Raw genomic sequence first — 24,619 nt, 5'->3', positions numbered from 1 at the left:
AGTACGGGCCGCACAGCTGGAAAATGTCATGTGGTTTAAAGCTGATGCCACTGTTTACTAAATCAACTTGAAATTCATTATCAGTGCCTGCGTTCTGCTGCCCTCATCTTCTGGTATTCCTCTCCAAGACAGCAAAAGAGCAGCGGGGTCAGCAGCTGTTAAAAGGGCTAAGGGTTGAGGGGGTGCTGCAGGCGTAACCCTCCACCAATCTTCCAGTGCTCTAACGGGACCAAAGCGCAACCACTTAAGAGCAATAAGTGCACCCGTGCATTTTTTAAAGTCAACATGTGAAGCCATGTTAGTGTTTATTGCATTTTCTACCCCCCCCCAGTGTGGAGCTTTTTGTTTACAATTCAATAACACAGTTAATGATTTTAATAATTGAAACTCATTAAAACAGTGAGTTCTGGTGAGCCACAGTGATAAAAACACTACGGTGCTTTCTACCATAACGAGGGTAATCAAAAGATTTGTCCAAAAACAAAAAAATCAATCATTGACTTTTTAACCTCTAACACACTGGTTCTCAACCTTTTGGGGGCCGGGGACCAGGGGGTTCTTGGAAACATTTCCCAGAACCACCTTTTAATCCTGCTAGTATTTAAATTACTACGTGGGAATTATTTTTAGCCTTTCTACGTCAGACACGTGGCATAATGTGTCACAACATATCAGAGCTTCTGCTGGCTCATATTTGAAATGAGTGGGAGTAAAGGGCACAAGATATTTGTTTGGATGGTGTAAATGTTCACATCTTTGTGTTCTTTATTATATAATGAAGGTCAATTAACTAATTCAAAGCAAATGATTATTTTAGTAACATCAACTGTGTTCTAATATTGGCCAAAACAGTCGAGATAAATTGATGAAACTGTGAAGTTTTGTGTAAGTTTGATCATTTTTAAATGCAGGTTTTCAGCATTAAAACTGAATGATTTGGGGTTAACACCAGAGATGTATCTACTGGGAAGGCAAAGACTGCTTCATGGCTACGAACCCAGACCCCACTTTGAGAATGAGAACCACTGCTCTAACAGCAACGTAACTGGAAATATAAAAGACAAACACACAATAAAGAAGCTCGATGCATCAGCTTTAGATTGGATGAAACACATCACTGAATTTCCATCAAGTAGGGCTGTCACAATAATGGATTTTCAATTAACAATTATTGTCAGACTGAATCAATATTATTGCAATATATACAGAGAGAAAAATAGCTACAATGTTAATCTATGGCAAATAACTTCAACTTAAAATAAGTGCAAAGACTACAAAAGGAGAGTCTGTAACCATCGCTGTGGAAATGGCACACAAAAAAACAATTATTATCACATGTGCATTATTGACACTCTATCAATATTACATTTTTAAATATCATGGTGAGCATAATCAAATACTAAAATATATTTTTTTAATCTCTGCAAAACTGTTCATCAAGTTTATTTTGGCATTAAGGCCAACAACATAAAAATAAATGACATAACTGACTTTAAAGAACACACACACACACACACACACACACACACACACACACACACACACACACACACACACACACACACTGTCCTTTAGATGTTGTGTTTCTACTTCAAAAATGTCACACCTGGGGATGCACGGAGTCTACTTACAGCCTCATGCACTCTGCCATGCATTAAAGCCGCATCCAATCATGCTGATGACAAACTGGCTGCTGAAATGTTCTTGCAGCATCTGAGCCTCATGTAGAGCTATGACTGTAGGGTCAAATCATGTGATTTGCTGGAAGAGCCCCCCCACCCCACCCTCCCACCTCACAGGCCTGCCCCTGAGTGGCCTCTGCTAGGCTATGTTTCCAGGAAAGGGGCCTACTGGACAGGCTGTGAGGCCTAGGCAGGGAGACATTGGCTCATTGAGAAAAACAAAAACAGAGAGGGGCGGTGGGAAGACTCTCCCCTCTTACATAAGTCTGCCTCCATGACAGGGAGAGAGAGAGAGAGAGAGAGAAGGAAAAAAAAAAAAGTTCCCCGCCACAATGCAAAGAAAAACCTGTTCATCCGCCTCAGCTCAGCTCGCAAAGCCGAAGCACTTCAGCACTGGAATTCAAACAGTGAAACAAGCAGTGTTTGGCTCTCAGTTGCACAATAAGTTGCAACTCTTCTGACATACCACCACAGGCATGTGCAGCAGCAGCAGCAGCGAGTCTCAGCGCTCAGCAGTCATTTAGTCTCACACAGTAACGCTGCTTTTGGTGACTGCACATGGGCATGATGTAAGCCTGCATGTCCTTTAATGTGTTATGCTGTAAGCTGTGGTAGTGAAATGTTTACTGTAAATGAGAAGTCTCTCCTGAAGCCTGCAACACCTCCCTGTGGCTGAAAGAGAAACTGCAGTTTGAATTCAATTAGCTCAAAATACAAAAAATGTAACCAAACCAAAAAATGTTTGTTTACTGTATTTCTTGGATTGAAGCGGTCTTTAGCGTTTGTAAGTGAACTTCCAGAAAACTTTGTTTTTGCACACTTCTAGCGCCGTTTAAGAATAAAAATTGAGTCTGTTTATTAATAACTTACACGTTATTCTCCTGTTTAATTATATTAGTGCAATTTTAGCTGACTTTGTTACTTCATTTATTTTTATATTTCTTTTTTTCATCACGTCTTAACACCTCTCCGATAAATTCAGTTTCTTCAGACGTTTAAGGTCTAATTTTGTCATCTCAGTTGTTCACATTGGAAGTCTGCACTGTTGCTTTTCTGAGCATAACATCCTGGATCCTTCCTCAGCGGCTTTTCCTGACCTCTTTTTTTCTTTAGCGACTTCCTGCATTTGGGGAAGTTTCTCCTTATCTCTGCTGCATGTCAGAAGATTCCGTATGCTGCTGAGATTCTGAAGCTTCTTGAGCAAATGTGTGATAGTGAGCTGTAAAAATAAAATATGTCTGCTGAAATCCAGCACGTCACTGCCTTGTTGTTGAAAGGCATTTTTGAAGACATGAATTTGTCTTTAAAACTTTAAAACTCCCTCCTGAACATGAAACCACTGATTTTAAAAGCCTGGGTATCATTTGTAAATCTTCTTCACAGGGATTCAGTCTGTTTGGTTTCTTAAAAAAGTCCTGACATGTTTTCTGTCATATTAAGTCCTTCAAAAAATGATTATAAACATCAGACGTCTGTAAACCTGTCAATCTTTAAAATTCACCTAAGCTTTTCACAATCAGCATGTTACCTTTTAATAAAGTTACAGTGACAAATAAATTTGTTTCTTCATTACTAAAAAAAAAAATCTGTACAGCACCAACCAAACGTCAAAGTTCATCTGAAAGTCAACAAACATCTCGTATAAATAACTTGGGACTAAATAAGACTTCATCTGGAGCTAAACACAGTCAGTCAGGTTGTCCACAGATGCACCTTTGACCCGAATGTCATGAGTCAAACTCAGGCTGCCGCTGGATCAGGATGGTCGTGTCGTTCCCTCTCCTGGTGCTCGGATCGAGCCAGGACACCCCCAGAGCGATCAGACATAACCACACCTGCAGCACAAAAAAAGACAGAATAAAAAAAAAAAGAAAAAAAGCACACACACACAGGCCAAAAAAAAAAAAAAAAAAAAGGTTTACAGAATGAATTTGTTCAAGTTATGCATCACTTGAGAAAGCATTCAGACCCGCCGGAGAGCCTTCAGGACATGTCTAAGACTGTCCTTGAGTGGACTAGCCAAAGACCAGATTTAAACCTCACAGAACATCTGCGGAGATGAAGACGGCAGTCCAGAGATGCTTTCCCATCCAGCCTTGAAAAGTTCAAGAGGATCTGCTGGAAAGAAAACTGCCCAAATCCAGGTGTCCAAATCCTGCAGACACTCTCGCAAAGAGATTTAAAGCTGCAGCTGCTTCTGCAAAGTCCTGGCTAAACAGTTCTGTTTATGTACTGCTCAGTGGAGCGGAGACTTTCTAACATTTAAAAAAATAAAATATTTTTATTTTGTTTATTATAGGCTTTAAAACTCGAAACAAAAGAAGTGTTAATAAAGTGAAGGGACCTGAATACTTCTCAAAGTGGCTGCATAACTTTAAATTAGAGAATGCAATGCAAAAGGAGCAAAATTACCCAAACATACAAGAGCGATACACACCGACAACTTAGTCAGACAATCACTTTTTAATGGTCTAAAAAGCTTAGTATGATAACTAACATCTTAAAATAATTTTTTGTGTTAAAAAAAACAGCAAACACTGACGGCCACGAGGCTAGAAGCAGTAAATTTGTGGTATTTCTGCCCCAAACTCCAAATCTCGTCAGCTGAAATCCTTGCATCCACCTGGTCATGCTGTAGCTCTGGCCTGTATCGGCACATCACTTTACAACACACCTCCACTCCAATTCTTTGATTTGACTTTCCTGACTTAAACAACCTCAAATCTGTTGTCATTGATCTTGCTCTGTTCTGTGCTGCTATCCCCACCGTGTATGCAAGAGGACAATATCTGGCATTTTTGTGCAATTTATTGACACAAAAATTAAAAATACGACACAGTGTTACAGGGTTAAGATGTGGTGATTGATTCATAGTGTTCATTTATACAAGAGGACATTACTAATTAAAGGTTATCGTAGCTGCCTTTGAGTGTTTCTTTTCCTATATTTTGTACAGTTGCTGATGGAAAAAAGTGAAAGATGGACCCAAAGAGCAATTCTCATGTATCTCGCTGATGATCAACATTTTGATTGGCTGGTTAGTTAACCAACTGAACTCAATTTAAACATGCCACTGTAATAACAATGCTTAACTGCAGAAATTGCATTGTGCCTTTATATGCGTGTCATCGATGGGCTCTGGCATGTAAAAAGTAAAAGGTCCATTAAACCCACAACCACACCTCCTCACTGACGTAAAAGTTTTGGTCCCTTTTTTGTTCAGAGTTGCTCCAAAATCACTCTGAAGCTGGAATTCCTTTTTAATAATTTTAGGCTAAGTTGGGAGCTCAGAGATAATTCTCTGAAGATTTGTGAAAACACGCTTTGACTATTAAATGCCCAAGAAGTTAATGTTCACTCAGTAAAACAAAGTTAAACCCTGCCAAGGACAGCTCCCATACAACCTGCTGTTACCTACCAAGTATCCAACAAACACCAGGTATGCTATGGACAGGAAAGCCGACAGCACGTACAGCCACACGCTGCCCAGCATGCTCACGTAGACTACGACGAAGTACATGTTGATGGCACACACGATCAAGATCACCACTCCGCCTCCTATCTTAAATACTCTGCAGAAAGATAAGAACGGGTGAAGTTTAAAGGGAGGCACGCTCCAATAAAAGTTCAGATGATGTGTTAGCGCTAAAAAGGCACATAAACAACACATCAGCTGATGAAAATAATAGATGTTATGGATTTTTGAAAAACCGATGCCCCAGTTGGGGGGGGGGGGGGGGGGGGGGGGGGGGAAGGTCGGGACAATGGTAAGGTTTTACTCTTGTTTCATCTCAGTTTGGAAACTAAGGAGACTTTCTGCTTTATATTTGAAAGCAAAATATTTTCAGATTCGTGCCTGGTATAAAATTTCAGCTGCTCAGCACTTCCTTTGTACTACAAGAAAAGGCTTTTGTGTTTCTGTTCAAGGAGTGAAACTATGGAAGAAACTGAATATGGAATTAAAGCAATGTCCAAACATAAAACTGTTCAAAAAGAGTTATAAAAATATGATCTTCTCGATCTATAAAGAAAAGGAAAATATTTAAATTAAGTGAATGTCTCTATTTAAAAACAAACAAACAAAAAATTCATGATGTGATATTATAGTATATAGTATATCAGAAATCTGTTCACTATTTTTATTACAAATTATATCAGTAAGGAAGCTGACTAAATATTCACTGATAATTTATGGGACAGGGGTGGGATTAAATGAGTGTATACTTCTTCCCACTCCCTTTCAACATGTAAATTAATCAGAATGTTTTTTTGTATGTAATTTGTATAGTATATATATTTTTTCTCTCATTTCTTTTCTAAATGTACTTGTATATTGTTCACATGTTGAAATAAATTACCAATCAATCAATCAATCAAAACTGTCCGTTGCCATGCGTTTACATGCGTTGTTATGGGTTAACTGTCCGTTGCCATGGGTTATCTGTCCGTTGCCATGCGTTTACATGCGTTGTTATGGGTTAACTGTCCGTTGCCATGCGTTTACATGCGTTGTTATGGGTTAACTGTCCGTTGCCATGCGTTTACATGCGTTGTTATGGGTTAACTGTCCGTTGCCATGGGTAACCGGTCCGTTGCCATGGTAACCGGTCCATTGCCATGGTAACTGGTCCGTTGCCATGGGTTACCGGTCCGTTGCCATGGGTTAACTGTCCGTTGCCATGCGTTAACTGTCCGTTGCCATGCGTTTACATGCGTTGTTATGGGTTAACTGTCCGTTGCCATGCGTTTACATGCGTTGTTATGGGTTAACTGTCCGTTGCCATGGGTAACCGGTCCGTTGCCATGGTAACCGGTCCGTTGCCATGGTAACCGGTCCGTTGCCATGGGTTACCTGACCGTTGCCATGGGTTAACTGTCCGTTGCCATGCGTTAACTGTCCGTTGCCATGCGTTTACATGCGTTGTTATGGGTTAACTGTCCGTTGCCATGCGTTTACATGCGTTGTTATGGGTTAACTGTCCGTTGCCATGCGTTTACATGCGTTGTTATGGGTTAACTGTCCGTTGCCATGCGTTTACATGCGTTGTTATGGGTTAACTGTCCGTTGCCATGGGTTACCGGTCCGTTGCCATGGTAACCGGTCCGTTGCCATGGGTTACCGGTCCGTTGCCATGGTAACCGGTCCGTTGCCATGGTAACCGGTCCGTTGCCATGGGTTACCTGACCGTTGCCATGCGTTAACTGTCCGTTGCCATGCGTTTACATGTGTTGTTATGGGTTAACTGTCCGTTGCCATGCGTTTACATGCGTTGTTATGGGTTAACTGTCCGTTGCCATGGGTTACCGGTCCGTTGCCATGGTAACCGGTCCGCTGCCATGGGTTACCGGTCCGTTGCCATGGTAACCGGTCCGTTGCCATGGGTTACCTGACCGTTGCCATGGGTTAACTGTCCGTTGCCATGCGTTAACTGTCCGTTGCCATGCGTTAACTGTCCGTTGCCATGCGTTTACATGTGTTGTTATGGGTTAACTGTCCGTTGCCATGCGTTTACATGCGTTGTTATGGGTTAACTGTCCGTTGCCATGGGTTATCTGTCCGTTGCCATGCGTTTACATGCGTTGTTATGGGTTAACTGTCCGTTGCCATGCGTTTACATGAGTTGTTATGGGTTAACTGTCCGTTGCCATGCGTTAACTGTCCGTTGCCATGCGTTTACATGCGTTGTTATGGGTTAACTGTCCGTTGCCATGCGTTTACATGCGTTGTTATGGGTTAACTGTCCGTTGCCATGCATTTACATGCGTTGTTATGGGTTAACTGTCCGTTGCCATGGGTTACCGGTCCGTTGCCATGGTAACCGGTCCGTTGCCATGCGTTAACTGTCCGTTGCCATGCGTTAACTGTCCGTTGCCATGCGTTAACTGTCCGGTGCCATGCGTTTACATGCGTTGTTATGGGTTAACTGTCCGTTGCCATGGGTTATCTGTCCGTTGCCATGCGTTTACATGCATTGTTATGGGTTAACTGTCCGTTGCCATGGGTTACCGGTCCGTTGCCATGGTAACCGGTCCGTTGCCATGGGTTACCGGTCCGTTGCCATGGGTTACCGGTCCGTTGCCATGGGTTACCGGTCCGTTGCCATGGTAACCGGTCCGTTGCCATGGTAACCGGTCCGTTGCCATGGGTTACCTGACCGTTGCCATGCGTTAACTGTCCGTTGCCATGCGTTTACATGTGTTGTTATGGGTTAACTGTCCGTTGCCATGCGTTTACATGCGTTGTTATGGGTTAACTGTCCGTTGCCATGGGTTACCGGTCCGTTGCCATGGTAACCGGTCCGCTGCCATGGGTTACCGGTCCGTTGCCATGGTAACCGGTCCGTTGCCATGGGTTACCTGACCGTTGCCATGGGTTAACTGTCCGTTGCCATGCGTTAACTGTCCGTTGCCATGCGTTAACTGTCCGTTGCCATGCGTTTACATGTGTTGTTATGGGTTAACTGTCCGTTGCCATGCGTTTACATGCGTTGTTATGGGTTAACTGTCCGTTGCCATGGGTTATCTGTCCGTTGCCATGCGTTTACATGCGTTGTTATGGGTTAACTGTCCGTTGCCATGCGTTTACATGAGTTGTTATGGGTTAACTGTCCGTTGCCATGCGTTTACATGCGTTGTTATGGGTTAACTGTCCGTTGCCATGGGTTACCGGTCCGTTGCCATGGTAACCGGTCCGTTGCCATGGGTTACCGGTCCGTTGCCATGGGTTACCGGTCCGTTGCCATGGGTTACCGGTCCGTTGCCATGGGTTACCTGACCGTTGCCATGGGTTAACTGTCCGTTGCCATGGGTTAACTGTCCGTTGCCATGCGTTAACTGTCCGTTGCCATGCGTTAACTGTCCGTTGCCATGCGTTTACATGCGTTGTTATGGGTTAACTGTCCGTTGCCATGCGTTTACATGCGTTGTTATGGGTTAACTGTCCGTTGCCATGCGTTTACATGCGTTGTTATGGGTTAACTGTCCGTTGCCATGCGTTTACATGCGTTGTTATGGGTTAACTGTCCGTTGCCATGGGTTACCGGTCCGTTGCCATGGTAACCGGTCCGTTGCCATGCGTTAACTGTCCGTTGCCATGCGTTAACTGTCCGTTGCCATGCGTTAACTGTCCGGTGCCATGCGTTTACATGCGTTGTTATGGGTTAACTGTCCGTTGCCATGGGTTATCTGTCCGTTGCCATGCGTTTACATGCGTTGTTATGGGTTAACTGTCCGTTGCCATGGGTTACCGGTCCGTTGCCATGGTAACCGGTCCGTTGCCATGGGTTACCGGTCCGTTGCCATGGTAACCGGTCCGTTGCCATGGGTTACCTGACCGTTGCCATGGGTTAACTGTCCGTTGCCATGGGTTACCTGACCGTTGCCATGGGTTAACTGTCCGTTGCCATGCGTTAACTGTCCGTTGCCATGCGTTAACTGTCCGTTGCCATGCGTTTACATGCGTTGTTATGGGTTAACTGTCCGTTGCCATGCGTTTACATGCGTTGTTATGGGTTAACTGTCCGTTGCCATGCGTTTACATGCGTTGTTATGGGTTAACTGTCCGTTGCCATGCGTTTACATGCGTTGTTATGGGTTAACTGTCCGTTGCCATGCGTTTACATGCGTTGTTATGGGTTAACTGTCCGTTACCATGGGTTATCTGTCCGTTGCCATGCGTTTACATGCGTTGTTATGGGTTAACTGTCCGTTGCCATGCGTTTACATGCGTTGTTATGGGTTAACTGTCCGTTGCCATGGGTTACCGGTCCGTTGCCATGGGTTACCGGTCCGTTGCCATGGGTTACCGGTCCGTTGCCATGGGTTACCGGTCCGTTGCCATGGTAACCGGTCCGTTGCCATGGGTTACCTGACCGTTGCCATGCGTTAACTGTCCGTTGCCATGCGTTTACATGTGTTGTTATGGGTTAACTGTCCGTTGCCATGCGTTTACATGCGTTGTTATGGGTTAACTGTCCGTTGCCATGGGTTATATGACCGTTGCCATGGGTTAACTGTCCGTTGCCATGCGTTAACTGTCCGTTGCCATGCGTTTACATGTGTTGTTATGGGTTAACTGTCCGTTGCCATGCGTTTACATGCGTTGTTATGGGTTAACTGTCCGTTGCCATGGGTTACCGGTCCGTTGCCATGGTAACCGGTCCGTTGCCATGGGTTACCGGTCCGTTGCCATGGTAACCGGTCCGTTGCCATGGTAACCGGTCCGTTGCCATGGGTTACCTGACCGTTGCCATGCGTTTACATGTGTTGTTATGGGTTAACTGTCCGTTGCCATGCGTTTACATGCGTTGTTATGGGTTAACTGTCCGTTGCCATGCGTTTACATGCGTTGTTATGGGTTAACTGTCCGTTGCCATGCGTTTACATGCGTTGTTATGGGTTAACTGTCCGTTGCCATGGGTTATCTGTCCGTTGCCATGCGTTAACATGCGTTGTTATGGGTTAACTGTCCGTTGCCATGGGTTAACTGTCCGTTGCCATGCGTTTACATGCGTTGTTATGGGTTAACTGTCCGTTGCCATGGGTTACCGGTCCGTTGCCTTTGTTATATTTGTTATGTCCTCGTGCTTGGCATGTCTGGAACCGTGCAGAACATGGTTTGGCAAAGACTTGCTAAAGTCTGCAGGGCAGCTTATGTTGCTCCAAAACCCACGCACATCATTAAGCACTGATGGTGCCTTTAAAGATATGCAAATTATCCATGCACAGATACCAACTTTGACATAGGATGGTCAGGCTCTCCACTTGGCCACAGTGCCTCTTAAATGAGCCCTGAACAGGCGTTTCTTGATGGCGTTTAGATCTGTCTGCATGGTGGATATTTAACTTTATATTTGTGGATGCACCACTGAGGGTTTCCCAAGTGTTCCTGAGCCCATGCAGAGATTTTAACTGCAGCATCGCAGCTCTTTTAAACTTTTGCCTTGTATACAGAGATTTCTCTGAGATGATGAATTCCTCTATTTCTTTTCAATTTGATGTTGAAGAAAATTATTTCCAAATTATTAAACAAATTGCCCTTGTAATCTCTCACAGTGTTGAACCCCTTCTCATTTTTGCTTCTAAAGTCCTCCTCTCTGGGGTACTCTCTGTGTAATTTTATACTTATGTTACTAATTAACTGCATTTGCTCTCAGATGATGCATCACGTTTTTTTACTCATTTTTTCCAGTCTTTTGTTGCTCCCATTTAAGGGTGTTGCTGGTATCAAATTCAAAAGAAGCTTTTATTTAAAAAAAAACAAACAAACAAAAACCCCACAATTTTTCAGTGTCATCACTTTGCATTTAAATATATATTTAAATATATATACGCATTTATAATATGATTTGTATTTTGCTTTGTTTAAAGAACAGGGTTATAATAAAAACAAGCAGGTTTGATTTGATTTACTTACAGTCCATTGGCAAACTCGTTCATGAGAGATGGCAAACTGGTAAACGTGAGGATGGGAATGAGGGCGAATGGCAGCTGGGAGAGAAGAAGAAGAAGATGATGTGTTACACTAAATGATCACACCAACTGTTAACCTCTTCGTCCACTGGGAGGTGCAGAGGGAAGTCTTTTGGCACATGTGGAGTGATTTTGTAATTTTTTTTCTTTTTAGCTACCTCTATGTCTGCTTGTACTTGTAGTAAAGTTTAGGTAGAATACTCAGGTAATGAAATGAGGAAGTTCAAATCAGTGAAAAAAGGGTACATTTTACTATTCTGATACTTATTTAGCTGCTTTCCTGTTTTTATGGGCACTTGAAGTGTTGGAGTTCACTGGCAGATGTTTTCCTTTGTTTGTCCCTCTGTGTTGTCTGGCAGGCTCCTTGTTGGCAGAGCTAATCAATGAAACTGGCAGCATTTAAGTCTCAGTCTTTGCACTCAGTCCATTCACATAGCACCGTGTTATTTACTTGATTGGCTTTGGCCTGGTTATTTTAGGCTTCACACTACACATTACCATACACCAAACACTGGAGCATGTGAAAAAACAAACACATCTCAAATGTATTGTGTTGAAGTGATATCTACTGAAGATGAATTAGAGCTGGTCTTTGATGTAATACCAGTCTGTATCACAAGATGGTGCTGCAAATGAATGTAATCTTGATGTACTTTTTAAATAATTGTGTATTTTGAGATTTTACAAAGATCTTCTTATTTATTTATTTCTGCTGCAGGGGCTGACACAGAGATATACAACTAAATTTAGAATTATATCAATGAACTCAACCCCATGCATGTCTTTGGACTGTGTGAGGACGCTGTAATACCTGGAGAAAGCAAGTAAACTCGACACAGTGAGGCCGCTTCCAAGGAGACAGTTATGTTAGCTTTAGGAAAGGAACTTGTGGTTTTAAGCAGGTGTGGTTTACACGGGGGTGACTCTCCTACAACGCTTCGCATGCACAGGAGGAACAACAAGGTGTCCCTGGCTTTATATGAGTGACTTCAAAGAGGAGTGAGGCATCTAAAAAACATTTCCCGCTAAACTGCTGCCCCCTGGTGGTGAAAGGTTTACATAAATTCTGGAGATATTACTAGTTATCAACTATTTGTTAGTTAACAGCAAATAACTAACTAAAGCTGTAATAATCATACTGAATGTAGTATTACTACATTCAAATACTACATACACTAAGTATTACTGTTAACATTTTTAGAAACCCTACTTATTTAAAAGGTTTTTCATTATTTTGTGCAATGCAGAGCAAAACTGTTGATTTTAGTGGTCTTAAATGGCTCGACTGGATTTATTTAACTTTACACAGTATCATTACATTCAGCTTTATGAGGTTGTTTTTTAACCAAAAACATTTACAACAACAGTTTTTTAAGCAATGCTTAAAAAAATCTAGAAATTCTCTTGTTAAGTTTGGAAGTTTGAGCACTGGAAATCAATAATTCAGACTACAGCTCACATCAGACCACTGATGATTCCTTTATGATAGAAATGCTGCAAAGAAACCAAGACTTCAGAAGACCAAGAAGAAGAAGAAAACTTGGAGGAACAAATATTAGACATCTGGATGAATCCAGATGTGAGCTCTGTGTCTTTGTGAGGCACAGTCAAGGTGAACGGATGTTATCTGCATGTGTGGTTCCCACTGTGAAGCATGAGACACGGTTGGTGATTTATTGAGAATTCAAGGCAACACTTGAACAGCATGGCTACCACAACATCCCACAGCGAAACGCCATCCCATGTGGTTCATGCTCAGTGGGGCCATAATTTGTTTTTCCAGCAGCACCGTAAGAGCTGCTTGACCAAGAAATAGAGTGATGGAGTGACCTGACCTCTGCAGCAATCTGACCAAAACCCAGCTGAGTTTGTTTGACAGCCAACAAATATTTCCATATCAATAACTATGGCATGGTTTTGATGTGTTCAGTGTTGATGTCTCTAAGGAATAAGTGTCCAAACTTATCTTTTCAAAGGGATGTGGTGTTTGTTTGATTCTAGGTGCTTGTAAAGTTGAGGGAAACTGAGGAGTAAATTAAAGTCCCCCAAAAAGGATTGATCCCACATTTCCCAGATGCAGCTCGTGTTTTTCCATTAAAACCTCCATGCCCACTGCCTTTATAATCCACAACACCACTCTGTAACTCTGGTTTTTAGCTAACACCTCGCCCTGAGAAAAAACCCTGAGGAAGTCTTCAGGTTTTTGTTCCTCATGTTATGAAAACTTCCCCCAAAAACATATTAGTAGACATGTTATTACAGATCAAATGAGACATGATGAAGGTAGTTATACACAATGTCGTACGATGTACGCACAAGCAAACATTTTCCCTTCCTAGTTATGGAAAGAGTGAAAATGCTTCTTTACACCTGTTTGCAGGACACCTGCTGTTATAATGATAGACTACAATGATGCATAGCTGCAGTGTTTGTAGCTGCTGCAGTCAACACCTTCAAGAAACCTCATGTATAAATTAATCTGCAGTGATGCACAGTGATTTCAATTGAGGAGGCTTAATGCCTTTAAGCTCTTTTATGTTCATTTATCAGTTTTAAGATGTAGTTCTACACATGACCAATCCCACTATGCAGACAGTGGTACAGCTGAATTTTTCCCCTGTAATTTTTGTCTTGCTTAGCTTATCTGAGCATGCATCTGTCCTAATGCACGCTCACTCATCCAGGTAAGGAAATCCCAGAAAGCCGATCCATCTGGATGGAGCAATTTCAGTGGGAGTGATAAAATGTTTCTCCCACTGAAAACGTCCAGATGATATATTGCTGTTTTTAAGCAATAAAGATTAATGATCATATTTAACTGTTTTCACACACTGAGCAGCACAAACCACGATGAGTAAACCTGACTTATAATGGTGATTAACACCTGCAACATTTTCACTGCTGTTTTTGAATTTATCAGCGAGAGAATAACAATAACCGCCTCAGTATAAGGAATAATAATCATAGCATCAATATAATATATTAGGACTTTCGGGACAGGCACTGTGATTAACACGTATGCACCACACTAGAGAAGCATACATGTGGGCAATGACACTGGGCCCTTACATAAGTTACATCCTAGGCTCTACAAAGATTCTCCACAGAATTAGGCATAAACTGTTTCAGACAGGTTTTTTGTCTTGGATCAGTATGAAATATCTGGGAGCGAATATCACAAACATGGTCATCTCAGGAATACAGAAACTCGTCCATCTACCGCTCAAACCTTTTGTTTGTGTGGTGCAGCCAATCAGAAGAAGTCAGCTTAAAGGGAGAGATGCTTAAGCTGCTTAAAGCTACTGTAGTAGCCTCTGGGGATAATTATACAGAGCTGAAATAGAACAGAATGGGTTCCTTTAAAGAAAATAAAGTAGTTATTATGTATCAAAGTAATATCCACATGAATGCCTGGACCTAAGGTTTGCCTGCTTTCCTTGGGGACTGTGAATCAGTGTATATTAAGTATGCAGGAACATTAATTACACACAAATTAAGTAACAAAGATGCTTTGCAACTCATTCGTGCTGTGTATTCAATATTTCTGAAGCAACTGGACCCAGTCTGGCAACATTTTATTCACTACAGACAATAAATTCTTTCATACTGCAGGATTACATCTGAAGCAACTGGGTCAACCCTGTTTCTTTTTTCCAACGAGGCATTCTTATTGCCACTTAGACAGTCTTATCTTATCATTTAACGATAAGAGTACAGCCTGTTTTGATTTTACCAACCTAGAACTTGATCCAAAACCTGAAAACCAGTCCTGCTTGCTTGTGCATTTAAGTTATGTTAATGACCTTAATGCACTTAATAAGAACAGCACTACAAAGATAAATAAGCCTAAAAGAATAGTGGTGCTGTTGGCGGATGGTTGAATGAAGCTGAACTGGTTTTAACCTCTGTCTGACCTGCATGCTCTGCAGCACGTTCAGGAAGTCATTCATGCCTGTCAGGTGCTGCACGTCCTGGAAGATGGCCACGAGCAGGGTGGGCATGATGGCAAGCGTGCGGGTCAGCAACACCCGAGCGAAACGTGACCAGCGCAAGTTTAAGAAGCCCTGAGGGAAGAAGAACAAATGAGTCGGTGACATTTACAAGAAAACGGGGCTTGTTTACAAAAGATTTAGTGAAGCAAACCGACTGCAGCTGTACGTGATTAAAAGTAAATAAGTAAATTACACGCAGGAGCTTTTGAACAGGCCAAATAAAGGGCTCAAGTAAAGAAAGAATGGGAGAACATATCTGCGTTAAAGGGAAAGAGTTAGTGCTGACATTTCCACTGTTTGAGCTTTACATGTGGTTTTTGTTCACATCTGGTTCTTCCTTTCTCACTGACCTCCATGACAAACTGGCCGGAGTATGTTCCAGTCATGGTGGAGCTCTGACCAGCTGCAAGGATCCCCACGGCCCATATGTAGAGAGCAGCTGGGCCAAAGAAACAGCCGAGCACCACTCCCTGTTACAGACACGCAAACACAGATGACAGTGGATAAAAAACAGAAAACATGCTCTGCAAAACCAGCGCAGGCCCACTTTGCTGCCACTAAAACCAGAGAGGGAGTTAAGAATAAATGCATGTTAATGTCATTGTCACCATTTCCTGCAGGGCTTGAATCCAGATGATCTCAGAAATATTATATAAAACACAATCCTGTCATTATGTGCTGCAAATTTGACCTGTTTATGTGCTTTTAAGTTTTACTGAATAAACTACACGGAGGCTACAAACACCCCGAGTTCTGTTCGCAAGCAGGGGCGTCAAACACACCACTTTTTTTAAAATAGTGAAAAAAAAACAACAATTTCTGTGAATTCACAGATAACTTCTGCTTTTAATTACAGCGTAGGAATCCTTTATTCCCTACAGTGTAGCCCAATGAGCTGTACTGATGGGTGTCTTTGATTTATTACAGGAATATTTCATAACAGTGTGGAAAACGACATAATATACGGCAATAGAATGTGATGGACAGACCTTAGCTGGATAATCAGCAAATAAAACGAGTGATTGGTTGGATAGATAATCTGATGTAGCAACACATGCATGAATGAGCCTTTAAATTTAAAAATAAGAAATGACCCCGAGCTTTTCTATTTGTTTTCTGGGCCGTAGCTGGAGATCAGTGATGATCCCCAGCAAGCGCTCTGAGTCAATTTGACGCAGAAGCTGATGATAGCTCTTTGTGCAATTTAAAGCTCTGTGGTGAAATCACACATGCATATGCAAGTATAAGTATGCTCAGACCAAATGTGTCCACACAGTTTCTGAAAAAAGCCACAAATATTTTCCCTTAAGTTCGTTCACTCCTTTTCTTGTAATTCCACTACATACGGTCACTTCATTAGATACAGTTCAACTGCTTATTAAGGCAAAGCTCTAATGAGTTAATTAAATGTTAGCAGATCAATACATTCAGGAACGGTAAAGAGAACTTGCTGCTAAACACGTTGTGATTTAAATAATTAACAACCATCTCTAGTGTTTACAGAAAGTGGCCCGAAAAAGAGAAAAATATCTAGGGAGCAGCTGTTCTCGGGGGAAAAAAATCCAACCAAAGCATGCAGAAGAGCATCTCTGAATGCAAAAGACCACACCAGTGCCACTCCTGTCTGCTAAGAGCAGGCAACAGGCTCCAATACACAGAGGCTCAGCAAAACTGGGCAATAGGAGAAAAGTGTTCTTTATTTTTGCTGCAACATTCGGATGGTAGATGTCAATTGAATAGATGAGGTTAAACGGACGATTTGCATCAACTGTGTAACACTATCATGTGAATATGGGCCAAAATCTTAAATTGCGTTCCAGCAGCTTTTTTAATTGATGCCAGCTCTGAAGGAAAAAACAAAGTTCGCATTTTGTGTGGATCAAAGCTTGCAGACACGTGTTTGCCTCTAAATGTGTCACCTGGTCTGAATTTGCATCAATTCACATCTTTGCACAGACTTCGATTTTAGCTGTTGTTCATCACTGATCTCAACGGGAATTGCAAGAAGCATAAAAAAAAATAGCATTTCAGACATGCACAAGGAGATGACCTTAAAAATCTTTAAATTAGGTCAAGTTTTGGTATACAGTGGTCCTTCGCTATAACGCGGTTCACCTTTCGTGGTCTCGCTGTTTTGTAGATCTTTTTTATGCAATTTTGCATGTTTTTTTTTTTTGTTTTTTTTTAAACAGCACATTGGCTGTAGACCATTTCCTTCTGGATTAATAAAGTATTTCTGATTCACCTCAATGACTGTCAATGGTCCTATCCGCTAACATGGAGGAGGCGGGGTTTATGACCTATACTGCAGCCAGACACCAGGGGGCGATAGAGACGTTTTGGCTTCATTCTTGGGGAGCTGTCGCGTCGTCCATGTTTTACACAGTCATTGGTTCACCTTGTCAAATTTACCTAAATCTTCGATCACTACCAATGTGACTCTGAAGTGAGGTACTGTATGTTTGTAAGTTTTCTCCAACAAACAAAAATTTCGATGAAATGTTTTGCACCATCAAAGGCAACCGTGGGTGACTTTCGTTTCGTTCTATAATACTGGACTTATTTTTCTACGAAGGTTTGAACTTTTAGAGTGTTTAAACCAGAGAAAAGTGTGGAAATGTTCGAGCCTGTCGGAGAAAAGTGTATAAAGTGTGTAGTGAGTGGCTTTACAGCCTTAAAACAGCTATAATAACTGTAAAAAAAAATCAGGTTAGCCACTTCGCGGATTTCACACAGATTATTTTTAGAACGTAACTACCACTATAAACGAGGGACCACTGTAGTTTGAGTCTTATTACTTTATAATCGCACTCAATTTAAACATGTGGTATGAGCAAATATGCTGAGAGGCGTGCATTCAACAGTATCTTTACCTGTTTATTTGTAAACATATTTGTTTTGTTATACATTTAAATGGTCACAGACTTTTCTTATCATGTTTCAAAAAAAAGCGCCCCTCCAACAGCCAAACCCATCTGTTCTCTGATTGGATTGTTACATTTGTGATTGACATGACATTGACCAATCAGATGAAAGGAAGAAAAAATTCATACTTGTAACTTGCAGGGGTCCACACACAAATCTTTTTTACACACACAAATTCTTTTTACACATACAAAAGTGATTTACAAGTACAAAATATTTATGACCACATTTTGAGCCCATACATAAAAGCTTACCCCTTTGTAGATGTCCACCTTGAGAGTTTCATTATTCAGAGGGAACAGGTCTAAATGCGGACTGCCTGTTTGATTACAGACATTGAACTGAAAAAAGAAAACGGGGGGAGGGAGGAAAGCAAAACAGACTGCTGAATTTCCATCTCGACTCTGAACTTTTATTAGATCATAAAGCAGCTGCAGAGATACTTACCACCTCTTCATTTGTGCGCTGATAGAAAGCCTCAGCAAAGACGGCCACCACAAACACATTGATGAGGAAAGAGACAAACAGTGCGACGGTCGACTCGATGAAGAAGTATTTGTTGGCCTCTTTTACCTCTTTTTTGTTTGACCGATCTACTTCTCGAGACTGAGAGAGAAGATTTAGAAACTCACTGACGATGCCAATGCAGGTTTCACACAGCTGATTAAGCAGGGATTTCATTACTGTCTGACCTTGACGAGAGCAGAGTGGAGGTAAATGTTGTGAGGCATGATGACGGCGCCCACGATGCCGACGGCCTGAGTCAGCTGGACGGGTCCGCAGCCCTCGCAGTACGGCACAAACATCCCCTTCAGCAGCTGGCCTTGGTCTGGACCCACTGTTACATACTGAAAAGGAAGCAAAGAGTGATTTCAAAAGCAAAACATTTAGAAGATGTAAATTAGGACGAACCTGAAGAGACCAGAGACACTTGGTGATTTTGCACCACCAGAGTTCAGAGTGAGTGTTGGGTGGCACATTTCAAGCTTGGTACAAACATTCATGTGATGTTTAGAGGAAAAATCTTAACACGGTGATCAAAAGATTTCAATGCGACATTTGTGGTTTTCAGTGAAGTCTTAACAACCTGAAGCTCATGTGTTGTGGTTTTTTTTTTGTATTTATATAACTTTGGTTCCTCTTTTGTTGAGTTTCCCACATTCTTCTGTTCCTAGTATTCCCAGTGTTTCCCTGTCTTTCCATTCCTCTGTCTTGTCTACGGGATTACTGCCTTTCTCTGTATTTCCTGGAGTCTGTGATCTTGTCGAGGTGTCAGGGATGTTGTGACATTTGACCAAAACAATATTTCCCACTATGACTTACTGATTATGCCAAAAAATCATAATCATGATCATTTTGATAAATATCTCTATTTTCTTGTTTTAATAATCGATGGAAGCCGAAAGTCCATCCATCAATTCCTCTTCTAGAGAAGCCTGGACGTCCTCCAGCTCATCCAGGGGAACAGTGAGGCATTCCCAGCCAGCTGAGAGACATAATCGCTCTCGCATGTCCTGAGCCTTTCCTCCTACCTCCTACTGGAAGGACGTGTGGAACACCTCAGCTGGTTCCTTTCGATGTTGGCAGCAGTGGCTCTACTCTCAGTCTGACTGATTTCCCTCTCTCCACCACCCTTTGGAGAAAGCTCATTTCCACCACTTGTACCATCTCATTCTCTCAGTCACTACCCAGAGCTTGTAATCAGAAGTGAGGGTAGATTTAAGGTCACTCAACTTCAACTTTAACTTTCTCAGTTTCATCTCAAGTTAGTGTGTTTATTTATACAGAGAAATGGAGGAGTGGCAATAAGCAGATTTCACACAGTGGGCACAAGTTGAGAATGAGTGTGATTGCACAGGGGTAAGAACATTTCTGAACACATATTATTGAATGAGGTCTATTGTCTTGATATTCTTAAAAAAAATATCCGGTTGAGATTTGGACATCATTTTGGATCCAGGGACTTCCAGGTAGTATTAAAAATATTTTGCTTACTTTTCCCCCACTGACATGTTGTGACCCGCTGATTGAGAGACCCCCCCCCAACTAATTTCCAGATAATCGTGTGTAAGTGTTTATACCTCATATCCAAATGTGATCCCCATGATTGTAATGAGGAAACCAAAAAAGGCTTCCAGCTTTCTCAGACCTGCAGAGACAAAAAATAAGCGGCGTGCTTCATTTATTGCTGACATGCCGACGTACAGTTTGGAAGTGATTAATCCAACCTACCGTACTTGTCCAAGAAGAGGAAGACAAACGTGTCAGTGATGGTGATGAGGACACCCCCCCATAAGGGGATCCTGTGGATAAACACAAACAACGGAAAAGATCATCGCCAAGGAAGTAATCGACTCATTTTATGGCAATCATCAAACTGCGACTGAGTCCCAGTGGCCGTTAAACTGATGCTTAGTCTGTTTACACCACCTGCCAGAGGAGAGGAGGTTGAAAGCGATGGCGCAGCCGATGACCTCCTGCATGTCTGAGCCGATGAGCGCCAGCTCCACCATCACCCACAGGATGATACGAGGCACCTATCAGAGTCAGGCAGTGTTTACAAAGGTCTGAGCTGACATAGAATTCAGTTTGCAACACATCCGGCATGTGAGGAAACCTTTTATTGTTGGAGATTTTTACTCTGTGGCACAACTACTGCTTCTTACAGTGTTTGGGAATTCAGCTGTCTTATCAGCTTGTCCATCACCTGTAAAGCACTAAACAGCATGATTGGTGCCGTATTTACTGGACTTTTATTGAATTAGTATCCAGCAATCTCCTGACAATAAAAGTCAGGACCTTTCGCCCTCTGCTGCTTCAGTTGGTCATTGCCGTCACGCTGCTCACGTGGATAAATGAAGGCCTAGTTTTATGTCTAAGCTCTTCTCTGCAAAAATGTGAGCGAGGTGTGAGGAACAGAGGACAGAAAAGCTGAAGCTGCACAATGAGAATTATTGGTTTAAGGCATGTCGACGTGGAGGTGCAACAATCATACACAGTCACACCACAATTCAAGGACTTTGATGTAGGACAGAAGCCTTCTCTGCCCGCTCTTCTCCCATCCCATCTGGGACAGGTTGCGCCTTAAACCTTTTCAAGAACATATAAAGTGAATTTACGATGGCAGAAGGTGTTCATGCATTCCTGCTTGAGGACACAGCCTTAATTTACCTTTGACTTATAGGCACAAATTAATTTTCCGGGACTTCTTTTCAGCTTTTCATCATTCGATAAATCAATTAATAAACCAAGCCGGCAGTCAAAGCATTTGCATTTTCAACTGTGTCACTAGTCCTGTAAACTCAGAAAAGTTAACAGATTCAAAGATAAGAAGTCAATTCATTCATGCAGCTCTGCATACGTTTCCCTACTGAAGCTTAAAAAAATGTTTCCAACAGTGGGCAGTGTAGCCTGAGAGGACAGAAAGAGAGCAAACAGAGGCACATTTGTAACAGTTATTTTCTCTCTTCATGTTTTACAGATGCAAATATTTCTTATAAGCTGGATTTAAAAATATATCCACATGAATAATTCATGCTGTCACTGTTTTGTAAGTGTCACCGGCTCACGCTGGTTTGATTTAATGTTTTGAGACGCATAATCCAAGGATTACAGCTACTGTAACAGCAGTGCTTGTAATGCAAGGAGGCAGTTTCAGTAAACTAAGACTGCTTCTGCTCACAGCCTCTCAGTCAGACTTCATCCTGCTCGTGTTTTAGAACGGTGATGAGAAGAGAGAGCGCAGAAGCAGCAGCAACAACAACAACAACAACAACAACGGAAAATAGGACAATAACGGCCAACGTATCTCACAGTGTGGTACTGGCGGTTGCAGACTTCAGCCAGGTGCATCCCGGTGACCACGCCTAGCCGAGCCGCCAGCCTCTGCAGCAGCAGGCCGACGATGGTGGCACCCAGCAGCACCCAGAGCAGCTGAAAGGACGAGGGCAGAGAGCCGAACAGTTAATCAGAGCCTGTGAGCTGATAGGTAACATGATTGTGAAGCTGCCCTAAGATCTGAAAAGAAACTGAAGCCAGGAAGTGGTTTAAAACACCACCAGTAAATTATGAAATCTCTGTATGTCGTTCTGTCTGTTATTTGCCCTTCGATCAGCTTGAAACCCAGCGAGTTGTTGCTCGAGTACGTGTAGTTTGAGGTTGTTTGAATCAGTGGTTCTTATCTTTTGTCTAAGGCTGTTTTCACAGCTGCCGTGTTTCATCAGTTTAAATCAAACTGGTTTGTTTTCCCTCTTGGTGCGGTTCGTTTGTGCAGATGTGAACACAACAATCGCACACCAAAACAACCGTACTGAGATCGCCTCGGGTCTTGGTACGGTTCCACACGAACTTCAGAACGGTTTGTTTATCCTGTGAACGTGATCTGAACCAACTACCATGGGTACATTGCAAGCTTGTCTTGTATCCAGAGATGCAGCAAGGTAGACGTGCAAGGATCTGTACGGGCTGGCAGCTAGCTGTGAAACAAACCTAAATTCTCCGTGTTCCCTGATAGTCCAGAACACGGCACCTGCTTCCTGTATTTACTTTTGTTGTTCCCGCCCCAGACACATCTGGCCGATAAGCAGACCGAATATTCTTATGTGGTTTGTTCGTGACTCATTTCGGTTCGCTTCGAGTTCATTTGGATTTTTCTCTGTGTGAAAACAAACTAAACCACAAGGAAAAGCAACAAGTTTACAAACTCATCGACTGATTCAGACCAGAGTAAACGAACTATAGGTGTGAACATGCTCTGAAAGTTCTGCTCTGTTATGCACACAGACACACATAAAACCACGTTTGCTTTGGCTTTGTGACAGCACTGACATTAATTTATTCCCAAGACTCTGTTTTTAACTATTACACTTACTCAACTCTGTAAAACTAAACCTCATACCTTTCCTTCTACTACCTTTAGTATCCTATTTTTAGAATTTCCGCTTTATTTTTGTTTTATTGTGTGTTATTGAGCCATTTTACACTTTTATTATATTTTATTGAGCCATTTTACACTGCTCAAAAAAAAAACAAAAACGGTTAAACGTCAGTTAGGAAGCATAAACTGATTCAGTGGTTTATGTTCCTGACTGCACACTAATATAGCCCTGAAGTGTAACGGACTTTGTGTTACACCGATGATCAAGGGCCCACTTACTTTTTGGAGCGATGCAGCTTATATAAATTTCTTTTAGATTATAGTAAACTGTATTTTACTTGAAAGTAATTCTATTTTTTGGCACTACTGTCTGTTATTGAGCTATTTTTATATGTTGTTACTGGTTGTGTCAATGTTTTATCTTCTGTAACAAAGCAAGTTATCAACCTTTGGGATAAATAAAGTACGTCTAAGCCCAGCTTGACTTCTTTATCTTAAGTTGTGGCCCTCTGACAGAAACAGATTTGCGTATATAGAAAACTGGAACCTTTGCATTTTATGAAGCGCCTCTGCTTTTCAGTCAGTGTGAGCGCGTTTTCTGTGAAAAGAGACTGTTGTTTTGCGGCCACATTAACCTGACGTGAACTTTCACGAGTCCCGTACCCCTTTTTTACCATCTGCTTCTACTTCCCCTGTTGCGACATACTTCTTTCTTTGGTGGAAAACCTAAAAACGATAAAGGAAATGCAGTTTTATTCTTATGTCTCGCACTCCCTCTGCCTCCCCCATGACGGAGATGATGCTTTACTCTTCATCTATATTCTTATTTCATTTTAGAACTCTGAATATAATCTGTTTATGTCTTTCTTTCTTTTTTTCCTGTCAAACAAACATATTTTGATCGCCTTATCTGAATTAAATCAATTAACACTTCTTCTCAGCACATGTGTTCAATGTTTGTTTGAAAAGACTGCTGCTGCTGGTTTATAAAGCACAGAACGGTTTATAAGCCAGCATGTTTTACATGTCTGGTCTGCTGCGTATTGACCCCTCAGGTCTCCCAGTACAGGTCTGCTTTCTGTCCTCAGAGATAAAACTAAACATAGAAGCAGCAGCTTTCAGGCTTTTTGCTCCACATGTCTGGAACAAACTCACATAAAGCAGGAGTAACTCTGTGTTCTGGTAAACTAAGACTGAAGACTTTTTGTTTGCCACTGCCTTTTATTAAAACCAATTAATTCTTGAACCAATTTCTTTCTAATGTGCTTTTACACAGTCTTATGTTGCATTTAGTTTTATTCAAAGCTTTTTATGTTATTTTATGAGAAGCAATGTGAATTTTATTGTTGTTGAAAAATGTTAAACAGATTAACTTTGTCTTAATTAACAATAATTAATCCTCACATTACTGAGCCGCTACGAGACTCTTGAGCACTGCTTTTCTGTGACTGTGCTGCAGCCTTGTCGCTGTGATTGGCTGAGGCTCACAACCTTTAAAAGCCCTGCATACCTCAAGACTGACGGTCAGGATTAAGGCTTAGGGCCCGGTCACTCTTACACCAGTCTCAGTAAACATTCACTCAGTTTAAATGATGCGACTCCGAAGTTCAGGAATGTTTCCACCTGTTTAAGGGCAAAGGACACTTTTGTTAAACTTTGACCTGCAGTGCTGT

At 41.9% G+C, this 24,619-nt stretch overlaps 1 protein-coding gene across 1 annotated transcript in view; it reads right to left on the bottom strand.

Moving 5' to 3' along the window:
* Nucleotides 1–3,409: 3,409 nt before the first annotated feature.
* The window catches only part of LOC146611230 (natural resistance-associated macrophage protein 2-like), a 30,874-nt gene continuing 9,664 nt past the window's right edge, over nt 3,410–24,619 (bottom strand). The window contains exons 5-16 of the mRNA XM_085345488.1: nt 21,884–22,003; nt 20,501–20,607; nt 20,303–20,373; nt 20,152–20,219; nt 18,763–18,918; nt 18,518–18,676; nt 18,325–18,411; nt 15,496–15,615; nt 15,068–15,217; nt 11,098–11,171; nt 5,101–5,254; nt 3,410–3,517 (exon numbers count right to left, since the gene is read on the bottom strand). Coding sequence (XP_085201614.1) covers nt 3,410–3,517; nt 5,101–5,254; nt 11,098–11,171; nt 15,068–15,217; nt 15,496–15,615; nt 18,325–18,411; nt 18,518–18,676; nt 18,763–18,918; nt 20,152–20,219; nt 20,303–20,373; nt 20,501–20,607; nt 21,884–22,003 — 1,374 coding nt within the window. The remainder of the gene's footprint in view (nt 3,518–5,100; nt 5,255–11,097; nt 11,172–15,067; nt 15,218–15,495; nt 15,616–18,324; nt 18,412–18,517; nt 18,677–18,762; nt 18,919–20,151; nt 20,220–20,302; nt 20,374–20,500; nt 20,608–21,883; nt 22,004–24,619) is intronic.

Source organism: Diplotaxodon limnothrissa, linkage group LG20, assembly GCF_057381915.1.
Source record: "Diplotaxodon limnothrissa isolate DT_005_m linkage group LG20, D_limnothrissa_male_GT1.1, whole genome shotgun sequence".
In the NCBI taxonomy this organism is placed as follows: Eukaryota; Metazoa; Chordata; class Actinopteri; order Cichliformes; family Cichlidae; genus Diplotaxodon; species Diplotaxodon limnothrissa.
Note: the sequence above shows the minus strand (reverse complement) of the source record. Positions and strands in the feature narration are given on the sequence as shown.